Below are 14167 nucleotides of genomic sequence, written 5' to 3'. Positions count from 1 at the left end.
CAATTTACTAATACAACTTCTCAGGTCATATATATTTTATATGAAACACAATAAATAGGCCTACTTTAAATTATTTATTAATTATTGATATTAATTATATAAACAGAACTATTGTAACCGGTTGGCCAATTATGTCATAAAAAAAATGATTATGTAATTTTAATGTAATCTGATTAGAAACAAATTTAAGGGAATACTATTTAAACAATTTTTCATAGAATTTACTCTGCTAAACAATAGAATAGAAACTATGTAAGGAATGATCCGGTTTTTTAACAAGATAATGCTCCCGCCCAAACTTCAAAGACAACCAGGAAGTGTCTTAAGAACAAGTCCATCTGGATCATAGGCGTGGTGACTCGTCAGATTCCAGATTTAAACCCTTTAGTGAATATTTGGTCTCACATTAAACTCAAACAAACTGGGAGACATTTTTCAACTACTCATGTTTGAAGCCATTAACATTGAGTGTAACAACACTTCTTCTTGTAAACCTGTCTTGCAAGTCGGGAAGGCTATTCCATGCTAAGCTACTTTATCTACAGTATTTGTGAAATTCTTGCTAATTTCTTGACCATTGATTTGTGATTAAAAGACCATTAAAATACTTTTTTTAAATCTGAAGTATAGGCTACTGAACCTGCAAACGGTGACCTGCCAGTCTCTCTAAGATGTCTGTTAAAGAGCAGATCATCTGAAAAGCATCATGCTGTGTATAAATCTGATAAACATCAGGTAAGTTTTCATAAACATCTTTGAAATGTCCATTTAACATCTGACTGTCTTAGAGATGTATTGCAGATGAGCAAACACTCGAAAAAATACATCTTCCAGATAAAAACACACCCATCAAATAGATGTCTCCGAGATGTACGTGTTCTATCAGGGTGGTGGTCAATTAATCACTTTTTCCATTTATATGCTTTTTCGGTAAACTCTGGATTTGATGTTACGCAAAGCTGCATGTGAGAAATCTAAAGGCACAATGCTGGAATTAATGGTTTCACAAGAGAAACTGAATAAACTGGAATAAACATTGGGTTGCACCCTCGGAGAGAGGTTGCTTGCTGCAGAGCCATGGGTGGAGTGTGAAGTCTGGCTCCCCCTCTATGAATGTAATTTGGGTGTAATGAGTGGAGCTAGAATAAACAAACACACCCTAACCCTCCCAAGAACTCTATCCCTCCACCCATTAGATCCACAGAGGTGGAGCTGGACTGGGTCGAGCTCAACCCATGACGTGCAGAGAGGTGGAGCTGGACGTCATTGGGCTCTGCAGTAAGAACCACTTGCCCTCGGACGTTCCATCAGCCAATCAGCGCTCAGCTTCACAGCAGCGCACTGGAGATCCGCGCCGTGTCACTGTCATCGTAAACTATTCATCTTCAGATTCTGTACTAGCTGACGCGCCCAGCCGCACGATACTCGCCTAAGAAAATGACTTTGAAGGTATTTAACCACCGTTTTCATTTAATTTCATTTAATTTCACGTTCCTTGCGTTTGTTGCTATGTAACGCGCGTGAATTCAAGCCCTTTGGATATTCTTTTAAGTCAGCACCTGGTATAATAGGTAGAAAGTTAAATATTACAAACACTGTATTGCTATAATGCTGTATACACAAAAGCTAATGTTATTTTCCTCGTGTTCTCATCTGAATTACGTCGTTCTTGATGTATTAAAAAGTTGCGCGATGAAGCCTAGACTATCCACAAACAATTATTTTTCCATTTTAAAGTCTTGTAATTGATAGATTATATGTCAAGTGGCAACCGATACCTGTATGTTTATATGGGCACAAAGATCATTCATGTTGGAAAGCACAAATGCTAGTTCGTTGTGATCCTAAACAATAGGCTGCATAGCTACAGTCTGGGAATAATGCATGATGCATAGGGACTAAGATAGTGCTCATGGGCCATAATGGATCAGACTATGTGACGCTTTTTTTCAGGTGTAAGCAGATGCACATTAGAACTTGGTTATATTATTATAGGATTGCAGGGAAAATAATTAAGTCGTGATGTCTGTGGCTATAGGATGAATTTGAGCAATGTGCAGAGGATATAAAGAGAGTGAAGAGCAGACCTACAGACAAGGAGCTGGGAGATTTGTACGGCCTCTACAAGCAAGCTAGCTTTGGGGACATTAATTTTGGTATGGCAATTGTTATATAAATATGTAGTTTTTTTATTTATTAAACTGTACTTCTGAGCTTGACAGTTAGCCTATATCTAATAATTGCAAATCTGTATGATCTGTGTTGTGCAGATAGACCTGGATTTATCGAACTAACAGCGAAAGCCAAATGGGATGCATGGAATTTAAGGAAAGGTAAGTAGATCCTGCTTTTTTTCCAGTCAACATTTTCATTATTTTCAAGCAGTAAAAGAGATAGTTCACCCAAAAAAGAAAATTAGCCCATGATTTACCCACCCTTAAGTCATCCTAGATGTATATGACATTCTTCTTTCAGACGAATACAATCGGAGTTATATTAAAAAATGTCCTGGCTCTTCCAAGCTTTATTATGGCAGTGAATGGCCGTTTCTGTTTTGAAGTCCATCAAAGTGCATCCATTCATGATAAAAGTGCTCCACACGGCTCCGGGGGGTTAATAAAGGCCTTCTGAAGTGAAGCGATGAGTTTGTGTAAGAAAAATATTCATATTTAACACGTTCTTAGCTTCCGGCCAAACGCAGTCTACTTACGCCTAAAGCACAACTTACACAACTTATGATGTCGGAAGTAGCGTAGTGCGTCAGGGCGTAGCGTAAATATCAGCAGTACGTCGCTTTTACTCGCATAAGTTGCACTTTAGACTAAAAGTGAAATCCGTATTTTCGTTTGGCCGGAAGCTCGTTATTTTACTTATTAAGTTTTAAATATGGATATTTTTCTTACACAAATGCATTGCTTCACTTCAGAAGGCCTTTATCAGAGCCATGCGAAGCACTTTTATGATGGATAGATGCACTTTTATGGACTTCAAAACAGAAACGGCCATTCACTGCCATAATAAATCTTGGAAGAGCCAGGACATTTTTTTTTATATATAACTCCAATTGTATTCGTCTGAAAGAAGAATGCCATTTACACCTAGGATGACTTGAGGGTGAGTAAATCATGGGCAAAATCTTTTTTGGGTGAACTATCCCTTTAAGGTTATTTTGCAATAGACAGAATGTCATACTTTGCACACTTTGCTCAGTAATCACATACACTCCACTTGTTTGTATATGTAAATTGTATTCAGATTTGTACTCAGCTATGGTTATATCTGAGACCCTTAAGATGTTTCTGATGACGACTTGATTCATATAGTCTTCACTCTTTTCTCCAACAGGAATGTCTGAAGAAGATGCCATGAATGCCTATATTTCTGTGGCCAAGAAAGTCATTGAAAAGTATGGAATGTGATGGAGAAAATCATCTCCTTATTTTTATCTAGATATAAAAGTGTAACTATTAAAAAGCTGCAAAATTGAAATAATAAGCTCGTTTTTTTATTTAATCTGTTTTTCTTGTGTAATATAGATTAACAGATAACCTGGTATGAAAGTGAAACCACCTGATAATATCTCATTGCCAATTAGAGTGACCTAAAAATGTAGGCATGTAATCTTGAGTCATCTTTCCAAAATAGTCATTGAATAAAGCTGTCAAATATCATGGTAATGTTGTCCTCTTTATTTTCAATATCCTTACAAAATTAGTATTTAGCTGAGTAACTCAGGCTCAAGGACCAGTAGTTGTGCCCTTACACAAAGACCTTCTTTGTCTTCTCAGTGCTCACTGAAGGACAGACATCACAAAACCCCATTTGGATCGAATGCATGCCGAATGCAAAAGGCCAGGCCTTTTGTAAAGTGTTGCTAAGTCGGAAAATAAGCAGGAATGGCAGAAAACTCTTGAGTGAATCGAAGAGTAGTGTTTGCAACAAACCAATACTTTACGAATCTGTCATTTGAATTACCTGATCCATCCATCAGTCTTTTTTTTTCTCAAGTAAAAAAAAAAAAAAATCTCTTATTTATACATCTCAATCAGTGATGTGAAATGACATTTTTGTCTAGATCATTTAAGTTGTTCTTTTTCATTTAAGTACATCAAAAATATAACGAACAATTTTAATATTAAAGTTGGTACCTAAATTCAAAAATGTCCAGAGATTATAAGAACAATAGAAAACAATTTTATTTAAAAAACAAAGCATTTTAATTTTACATTTAATTATGAAAATGATCATTTTTTTAGGTCAAATTAGTGATATTTGATTTGAATTAATGAATGGCTTGAAAAAACTTTTTTGAAATAATCACTAATGTGCGTTTATTCGCAGTTATAACGCAATTATATCAACATGTTCATAGAACATTTTCAAAAACGTCTGTAAACATTCTTATTTGGCTAAATATGTCCACAACCTGTCATTCATTCCTTCGCCGTCACGTTCCTGCAGAACCTGTATTTTGAAATATGTTAAGGCGGTTGGCCATGTTGGTTGATTCATTGTTATTGTTTTTGACTTCACATCTAGTAATTAGGGCAAAGGTAACGGAACAGATTCTCGGTCTAGTGTTGAATAAACACATCGAGCTTCTTCAGAAAAGTATCAAGACTCTCCGTTTTACCCGTGCAGCTTCACATTCATTTCTGGATTAATAAAGTATTAAGTTACTTACTTACTGAGGTAAGTTAACGTTAAGTCACTTCGATAATGTTTCCGTTTTCATTATGCGTATTCATCATGACCTACATATGCATTTAAGATTTTAATTATTTAACTTGTATGCCTGATGAAGTGATTTCGGTGATTTAGTCATGCATTACTGCAGTAAATCCAGAGTAAATCCTGCATTAAAAGTCAGTGCGTCAAGTGCACGTCTCTAGGGGGAGTAGCTAAACAAACAGATTTAGCAGAAGCGTGTTTGTAATATGACATGATTGGGCATCCTGCCAATGAGCCTTTCTGACTATTGATCTGATTTGATTCGCAGTTGTAATAATCAGTCCAGTAATAATGGATAATCAGATGTTCGAGTCCACTGCAGAGCGGACATTCCAGTTTCAGAGCAGCCTCCCTCCTCTACCTGTGCCCGCTCTACAGGACACACTCCACAAGTACCTGCATGCAGGTGAGACGTGAGAGCTCGTTCAACGCCTGCATTCTCATCTGCTGGATATTATATGTAATTACATGGGGATGGGAGTGTTATCAAACTATTTCATTTCACTGGTAACATTTATGACTAAATGTACTTATGAGTTTGAGGGGTCTAAAAGAGTTGTATTAAAGGTGCATACTGCACTGATTTCATGACATGTTAACATATTAAATAGTAAATGGAGACATGACCAGAGCTGTTTAAATTCAGTTATGATGTCTGTGTTAATGTTGTGGTAAACTATTCAATTTTGTTTTCGCTAATTTAAATAAAGCTAGTTTAAAATCAAATATAAATATTAGATGAAAAGTACTAAAACTAAAAGGAAATACAAATTAAAGCTATATAGAAAATATAAAAAACGTATTAAATTATATTACTAACAACTTAAATTATGAAAACCAAAAACATAACAATTTAAGACAATTAAAATAATAGTATATAAATAATACTAAAATAACACTGGTTTGTGTCAAAGTTCCGTTAAAAATGAAGCAAAGATTACATAATTTGTATATAAACTACCATAATGTGTACATGTCATATTTAAAGGATGTATTATTATGATCATTTTGCCTTATACATGAACAACTCATTGTTGGTCAGATGTGTGACCAGAGAAAACACAGAGCCCTGTTTTGAACTAAAATACATTGATTCCCATTATAAAACTGTAGATTTCAAAGTATTGTTTCATTAAATGAACCATTAACATTAAATATACATTTTTAAAATTAATTAACATAAATAATGAATAAAATAAATAATCAATTTAAACTATTTTTAGGTAATTTCCTTTGTAAAATACATATGTTCACCTAGCTGGGAAAAATGCAGAATTAAATTAGATATTATTATTGTTATTATTTTCCCAGTAAAACCTTTTGCGTCTGAGGAGGAGTTTGGAGCCACAGAGGCCATTGTGAAACGCTTTGGGGAGGGTATCGGACAACAGCTGCACCACAAGCTTCTGCAGAGAGCCAAGAGCAGGCGCAACTGGGTACACACATTTTTTGTATTGCTCTGTTTGAGCCACACTAATGAATCACTTACATAACTAATTCATGACGTGTATTTTCATGTGTGTAGCTTATAGATTTAATTTAACCTGGTGTTTTTTCTTCTTCAGCTCGAGGACTGGTGGCTGGACACAGCATATCTAGAGGTACGCATCCCCTCTCAGCTGAATGTGAATTTCGGGGGACCTACAGCCTACCTGGAGCACTGCTGGCCTCTATGTGAGGGCACACAGTTGGAGAGGTCCAGCATAAATTTGTGGTTCATCCTCCAGTACTGGGACCTCATCCGCACGTATGTGATCACTTATGTAAACAAAGAAACAGCCGATGTAGAAATAGATTTTCACAAGTGTCTAATCTCTGTATATTTCTGATTGTGAATGGCTTGTTTTTGTCTGCATCATGTAAGTAATATGGATATTTGTTTGTATTTGCTGATATTGATCAGAGAGAGGCTGGCTGTTCATAAAGCAGGAACGATACCCTTTGACATGGATCAGTTCCGCATGCTCTTCTGCACCTGCAAAGTGCCTGGCGTCACTAAAGACACCATCCTTAACTTCTTTAAAACAGGTCAGGCATATGCATGCTTGTTTGTGTGCATACATGTGTCCATCCGTATGTTACATGATGCTGCATGTGTGATCTCTGCGTGTTGTAGAGAGCGAAGGACCCTGCCCTTCTCACATGATAGTGATGTGTCGTGGGAGGGTGTTCACATTTGATGCTCTTTGTGATGGCCGTATCCTCACCCCTCCAGAGCTGTTGAGGTATGGTAGCCAAGCATCCTTGTCGTCATTGATTCAGTGGGTGGTTTTTCTGTGTAATCTGTCTTAATATATGTCTTCAAACATTTTATACATTTTAATTAGTTAATAAAACAATAGGCAGTATTCTACGATAAATGTTTCACATAGTAGTACACTACTCCATTTTCATTTGACCATGTGTTAAATTCTGCCAGTTCTTTTCATTTAACATTTTGGAAATTAAAATGGTGAATTTAGCATTTTCAACCGAATTTGCATTTTCAATATAACATTGGACGGTCTGATGAAATAATGATATTAAAAACTAGTATCATGCAGTAACCTCTGTTTTTCAAATTCTGGCAAATATTGTTATTCCGTTATCAAATATACCGTTACTCAGCAAGGATGCATTAAATTAAGACATTTATAACATTTATGTTACAAAAGATTTCTATTTAAAATAAATGCTGTTCTTTTGAACTTTTTATTCTTATAATAATCCTTAAAAATATGTATCATGGCTTGCACGAAAATGGATTTCCCACCAATCGGTCCAATGACAGTTTCTAAGTACACTTGATCTAGTGCCAAGTATTAGCCGGAGCTCTAAAATCAGAGTTGCTGTGCCCTATGCTCCACTCAAAACTGGACTTTAGTCCATTACTAAGCTGACGCAGATTTGCGGTAACATCAGCCTTCACTTAATCTACTTGAGAAAATAATTTCAGAGTAAGTCAGAATAAATGACTCAAATGTAACAATTTATTGTTAGTCAGGTAAATGTATCATGCCAATTAAATAATCCATTCAAAGATAATCAATACAAAACATCAAATGCTCTAGTATGAAGAGTAAAAGATGCATACCTGACATTAGAAAAAATACATAATGCTGAGTTTCTGAGGACATTCAGCATTACGGGCTGATCTGACTACAAATCGCGCCCTGAGCCTCCTGAAACATCTCCTCAAATACCAGACCAAGACAGAAATCTTCTTCAGATTGAGACGTCAGCTTACAATGGGAATTTGCAATAATCAAATCTCCAGAGTTTACACCTTTTGAGGACAGAAAGTCATTTGCATGAAAGACCCACCCTCCTCTGTAAGCAAGATATCTCTAAAATCTTAAAAACTTTGCCTTTTTGGTAGACCTTTGTACCAGTCGCATTTCAAATGATACCAAACATGTATAGTTACTTATTGTAACAATGCATAGACTTTGAGTGAGTTTTCGGTGAGGGAGAGAAGAGGGGGAACAGAGGGCGATGAGGAGACTGTAAGGGTGTGGTGCGTCTCGCATGGTGTTGCTACTTATGCAAGAGAGTGTTCAAATGTTAATTCTCAGGAGAGTCCTTTGTTTCCTCGAGGAGTAGTCGTTTCTCAGTCCAGACTTTCTGGCATCCGCCTTACAATAATAATATGACATTTTTCTTGAGCATCAAATCAGCTTATTAGAATGATTTCAGAAGGAGCGTGTGACACCGAAGACTGGAAAATCCAACTTTACCATCACAGGAATAAATTACATTTTAAAATGTATTGTGATATATATTTAAAAAACACAATTGTAATGATATTTCCCGAATGAACTGTTTTTACAGTATTTTCATTGATCAAATAAATGCAGCCTTGGTGAGCAAAAACACTATACAACCGATAGTATAGTAGGTCGCCCATCGTATATTACACAGTAAGCATACTATAAACTGCTGAAATAGTAAAGTAGTGTGCTATTCCACATGTAGGCAGCTCACTTACATTAAAGAATGCTGTGATGGAGAGCCTGAGGGGGATGGAGTGAGCGCTCTCACCACTGAGGAAAGGACCCGCTGGGCAAAGGTACAGTAGACAAATGAACTACACCTGACATTCTTCAGCAGAGTTCCATTAACAGTTTCTAAATCTCTGCTGAAATCTACAAGTATATTCCAGGCTTATCATTATTTCCCTCGTCTGTCTCTTCAGGCTCGGGAGTATCTGATCTCCATTGATCCTGTGAATAAGACCATACTAGAAACCATTCAGAGTTCTTTATTTGTGCTGGCACTAGATGATGCCAAGCCCTATGCCACCCCTGAAAACTACACACAGGTTGAGCACAATACATGCATAAATGTCACTCAGATTTTGTATTTGTTCCAGGTATGGAATTATGATTTCTCTCTCTCTTTTATGATAGCTGACCCAGCTGGCATTAACTGGTGACCCCACGATCCGCTGGGGTGATAAATCTTACAATCTGATCTGCTTCTCTAATGGGACCTTCGCTTCTAACTGTGATGTAAATACAATCATTGATTATGGCAGCATTTTTATAGTTTATGTATATTTTTACGTACACTATTGTTCAAAAGTTTTGGATCAGTAAGATTTGTTTTTGAGAGAAATTAATACTTTTATTTAGCAAGGATGCATTAAATTGAGCAAAAGTGTCAGTAAAGACTTTTACATTGAATCATTTGAAAAATCTTGCTGACCCTAAAAAGGGGTGTATTTTGATTAATATGATCAGAAAACACATACTTTTCTAATAATTTTTTTGTCGGAATAAAGCCTTAATGTTACCAGTAATCAGATTATTGCAGTCCATGTCTATGTTTATCACATGTCTATGATATAAATACATAATTTGAATACTAATCACATATTTTTGTCATCATTATGTTTGTATTTGTTTGTTTAAAGCATGCGCCATATGATGCCATGGTTTTGGTGTCTAATGGATACTACGTAGATCAAAAACTGAGGGCCTGTGGTGGAGTATGGAAGGTAGGACCACTTTTATGTATATTTGTGTATATCATTTTATGTGCATGACTGTCATGTTGAAGTCATCAATTGACTCCCAGGGTTCAGAGGTTGTGCGAGAGATGCCTGTGCCAGAGGAACTCATTTTCACCGTGGATGAACGGGTGAGGAGAGACATCGCCTTGGCTAAAGAACAGTACAACAAAAGTGTAAGTAACACACACACACACACACACACACGGTACTCTCATTGACTTCTTCACACTTAACCAATCATTGTTATACAATCACATAATGCATTGATGCAAACAAAATATACAGTTTTTAGTAAACATCATGAAACGCTCATCTAATTGTGTCTGTATCAACAGTGTAAAGACCTGCAGGTTGTCAGTTACGCCTTTACCTCCTTTGGAAAAGCAGCCATTAAGAAGAGGAAGCTTCACCCTGACACATTTGTACAGTTGGCTCTTCAGTTAGCATATTACAGGCTACATGGAAAGTAAGTTTGTTAGATTACTACGTGATCGAATAATCAAGACGTTCCAGTCCTTGCTAAGTTTGACATCTTTCTCTCTGTCACTCTCAGGCCTGGTAGTTGTTATGAGACGGCCACCACACGCCGTTTCTTCCATGGCCGCACAGAAACCATGAGGCCCTGCACTGTGGAGGCCCAGCACTGGTGCAGAACCATGTTGAACCCTACAGCCACTGTGAGTGCCCTGTGTCAAAGAAATACAGAGTTAGTTCAGCCCAAAATGAAAATTCGGCCATCGTTTATTCATCCTCATGTTGTTCCAAATCTGTATGACCCATCTTTTTCCTTACAGTGAAAGTAAAGAGACACTATAAAAGTATCATAAAAATATTTGTGAAAAATAAATACAAATATTATGTCTTTTTTTAAGCTTGACAGCCCTCATCATCATTACATTTAATTGTTTGGAAATGTGCAGCTCTGACATTTTGCTAAATTTCTCTTTTTGTGTTTCACAGAGGAAAGAAAGTCACATAGGTTTGAGATAACATTAGAAATTTTATTGTAGGGGTTAACTGTGTATATAGGTTTCCTCTGGTATATATAGGCTATATAAATATATATATATTTTTTTTTCATTTACAGAAACTAGGATATAATTTATAGATTAAAAACATAATAATAATAATAATAATAATTAAAATAAAAAAATAAGTTTTAGAATTCCAGAAGTTTTAAAACCTGAATTTTCTTCAGGGATCCCACTATTCTCCAATAAATTAGTAGTAACCAATAAAACTCTTTCAGTCATTCACTATGGGTAACACTTTATTTCGATAGTCCACTTTTCTACTAACTATAAGTAACTTTGCAACTACATGTCAATTAGCTATTTGTAGAGTATTAGTTGACTCTCTGCTTAATATCTGCTAAGACTTTATTTTGATGCTCCCCCAACAGACATTCTACTGACTATAAGTGACTTTGCAAATACGTCAACTTGCTCTATAAAAACGAACCCTAACCTAACAGTCTACTACAATCTACTGATACTCTAATGAGAGTTAGTTGACATGTCGTAGTAGAGTTATGTATAGTTAGTAGAATGTCTGAAGTGGACCATCGAAATAAAGTTTCACCTCATGATTTACTGGATAAGGATTTAAAAATATATATATTTGTACTCAAAATTTCTACCAGATTTTTTCCTACATACATTTTAGTACTTTTCTTAAGTAGAAAAATTTATATTTTGAAAAATTCCAATGTCGTTTTGAGATTTGATCAATTTACATGACTTTTTCAGGTCTAGAAATCATACTTTTAGAATTAGGATAACTCGTATATCCAGGTTTTCCAAGACTGTGGGAACCTTGGTCCTTGTGTAAAATGTATTTGTTGAGGGGGTGAACACATTTTTAGCTTATTTTAATACTTGTTTTCTCTTGTTTAAATCAATCCATTTGAAGTGTGCTGAGGCCCCCTAGTGGGAACCCCTGAATTCTAGACATTTAAATCCTTTCAGTTTGTTTTGATGGCTTTTTCATGGTCTTTTTAATGCAGACTGAAGAGAAAAGACAAGCTTTAAATGCAGCCTTCAGCAAACACAACAAACTGATGGGAGAGGCACAGGATGGAAAAGGTTTGTGTGTGTCAGTGTGATAATATTTACATTGGGTAATAGATAATATATGGCAGGGACAAATGTTTGAATGATCTTTGCACATTTCAGGCTTTGACAGACACCTCCTGGGCTTGTACCTGATTGCTAAAGAGGAGGGTCTTCCTGTGCCTGAACTCTACTCAGATCCACTCTATTCTAAAAGGTCTGGCCCAACACTCTCATTCCAATGGTTCATTTTCAGTGTATTGATTTATTTCTATTGCAGTATAATGTAAAATTCTCTGTTTTACAGTGGAGGAGGGGGGAGTTTTGTGCTTTCTACTAGTCTAGTGGGCTATACTACTGTACTGGGAGCGGTTGCACCCATGGTTCCCCACGGTTATGGGTTTTTCTACCGCATCCGTGATGACAGGTCGGTTCATTTCAGTTATTGTAATTTTTTATTATTTAATATATTATCATTTCTATCAAGAAATTGTATTATTATTTTTATATTATATAAATGTTTTCTTTTTTTATTCTTTTTTTTTATATTATAGTTTTAATTAAATTCCTTATGCTTCTCATCCTATTGTAGAATTGTTGCATCCTGCACTGCTTGGAAGTCTAGTCCAGAGACAAATGCTGAAACCCTGTTTCAGAACCTCTGCACCTCTTTCCATGACATCATGCACGTCACTACTCTGTCCCAACTGTAAAGTAGAGCATTCTGGGAAGTATAGTCTATCCTCACTTTATTTAGTTATGCATCTGGACAGGAAGCAAAGCTCTGCAGGGCTAAGATGATCCCATGCATGACTTTCCCTTTAGACTAATCTAAATGTAAAGGGTTTTCACATGCTTCCTTTTTTCGGTCATATTCAGAATTTATACTGTAGAGACTTGAAAACAAATGTGATCTTTATTCCAGGAAGTTACTAGACATTAAGATGTTGATTTTCAGAAATAACCTGGAATAGTTTTAGTACAGCAGGTGCTTTAAACTCTCACGTGCCTTCAGTTAGTCATCTCTGAATGACTTAAATCAGGAAATCCTGCTCTGAGGTGCTGCATGATTTCTAACTGACCGTTTATGCTACATTAGCAGTATTGCTTCCTGTTAATTGTCGACCTGTGAAACTGTAGAATGTCACAGGATGCTTATGCATCTTAAAGGGATAGTTCACCCAAAAATGAATATCCCGTCATCATTTACTCACCCTCAAGTTGTTCCCTTTAGAAGAATGCTGTTAATCAAATTGCTGACATGTAGCCATAGTATTTTTTTTTTTTTAATGGTTACCGTCAACTGTTTGGTGACAGATAAAGGAATCTCATACAGGTTTGGAACAACTTGAGGGTAAATTGAAGGGTAATTGATGACAGAATTAAAATTTTTGGGTGAACTATCCCTTTAAGTCCACTATATAGAGGCTTTAACCCAACGCAGTTTGATTTATTACTCACAGGCAATAAACAGCCCTCAAGTTTGGAACTCGATCCTGACCTCGTATTCACCTCTTACATGCACTATAGATATACGGGTTGATTTCATATTTTTAGTGCACAATCAATGCAACAGCACAAATATAATGCTGACATATAATTCCTCTTTACATTTCTTAATTTTAAGATTTTCTTAACTATCGTGTGGCTTTTCAAACTTCAAGCCTAATTCGATATAAATTAATGTTTTCATATTGAAGATATACATGCAGATGTAAAAATGTCTTACAGTTTGTTAAAAATTGTAGATTTGATTAAGAAACATTGAATAAATGTTCCTGAAAGTTGTCGTTTCAGTTGATTCAGATATTACAGGCCTTTTCCTTTCCACCTAAACCTTTTCCACTTATTTTGAATTGCAAATCAAATTTACCAAGAACACAGGTTGGCTTGTCACTCATTGCATACTCAATTACATGCAAAGATATTGCAGACATTACCCCTGATGAAGTATTCACAAGGTGTGAAAATCTGTATTTGTGTATGAATTTTAGTTGACCAAACTATCTTTATCACTCATGGCCTTAAACATGCCTGGTTGTTTTCCATTCTTGAATTCTTGAGACTGACGCCTCTGATATGTGAATTGATTGTAAATATTTGACCGTTTCCAGCTCTCTAATTGCTTGTTTAATGCATAAAGTTATTTTGTGTAAAGTCTTATAGTCCTCATTTCCTAAGAGTCTCAGTGTGAAAGCACATTGTTTTCTGGCGGGTCATTGACTCCAGCTGTGAACTTTGCTTCATATTTGTATGCAGCAAATCTTTAAACCAGTGTCTTGGTTAAGAATTTTAATTTTATGGTAAGACAAGTTAAACCCTAACAAAATAAAACCCTAATAAAAATGATTAAACCCTAAATTATCAAAATCTAGCTTGGCATATGGAATCC

The 14167-nt window shown here is 35.9% G+C and overlaps 2 protein-coding genes across 2 annotated transcripts; both read left to right on the top strand.

Annotated features, from left to right (window-relative positions):
• The first annotated feature begins 1291 nt into the window (after positions 1–1291).
• On the top strand, positions 1292–3671 carry acbd7 (acyl-CoA binding domain containing 7). Its single transcript, XM_082148762.1, has 4 exons — positions 1292–1449; positions 2039–2156; positions 2271–2333; positions 3346–3671. Exons 1-4 carry the CDS (start codon positions 1438–1440, stop codon positions 3417–3419), a joined length of 267 nt encoding a protein of 88 aa, XP_082004888.1. The 5' UTR covers positions 1292–1437; the 3' UTR covers positions 3420–3671.
• Positions 3672–4522: 851 nt separating this feature from the next.
• Positions 4523–13932, top strand: crot (carnitine O-octanoyltransferase). The gene is made up of 17 exons (XM_082148755.1): positions 4523–4692; positions 5000–5137; positions 6043–6167; positions 6297–6478; positions 6635–6759; positions 6848–6956; positions 8686–8779; positions 8906–9031; positions 9120–9221; positions 9626–9709; positions 9790–9897; positions 10060–10190; positions 10278–10401; positions 11730–11808; positions 11899–11992; positions 12083–12202; positions 12368–13932. The coding sequence occupies exons 2-17, from the start codon at positions 5023–5025 to the stop codon at positions 12486–12488; spliced, it is 1839 nt and encodes a 612-aa protein (XP_082004881.1). The 5' UTR covers positions 4523–4692; positions 5000–5022; the 3' UTR covers positions 12489–13932.
• Positions 13933–14167: the final 235 nt, after the last annotated feature.

Source organism: Leuciscus leuciscus (assembly GCF_965113295.1).
Source record: "Leuciscus leuciscus genome assembly, chromosome: 20".
NCBI classification, from domain to species: Eukaryota; Metazoa; Chordata; class Actinopteri; order Cypriniformes; family Leuciscidae; genus Leuciscus; species Leuciscus leuciscus.
The sequence above is the reverse complement of the archived record's forward strand: the minus strand, read 5'-3'. Positions and strand labels throughout refer to the sequence as shown.

Bases quoted from the DNA above. Each gene is read 5' to 3' on its own strand.
- acbd7 (XM_082148762.1), top strand. The intron at 2,157-2,270 runs GTATGGCAATTG...TGTGTTGTGCAG, and splicing joins CTTTGGGGACATTAATTTTG to ATAGACCTGGATTTATCGAA. The intron at 2,334-3,345 runs GTAAGTAGATCC...TTTCTCCAACAG, and splicing joins TGCATGGAATTTAAGGAAAG to GAATGTCTGAAGAAGATGCC.
- crot (XM_082148755.1), top strand. From the start codon at position 5,023: ATGGATAATCAGATGTTCGAGTCCACTGCAGAGCGGACATTCCAGTTT. The intron at 10,191-10,277 runs GTAAGTTTGTTA...TGTCACTCTCAG, and splicing joins TATTACAGGCTACATGGAAA to GCCTGGTAGTTGTTATGAGA. The intron at 10,402-11,729 runs GTGAGTGCCCTG...TTTTTAATGCAG, and splicing joins TGTTGAACCCTACAGCCACT to ACTGAAGAGAAAAGACAAGC.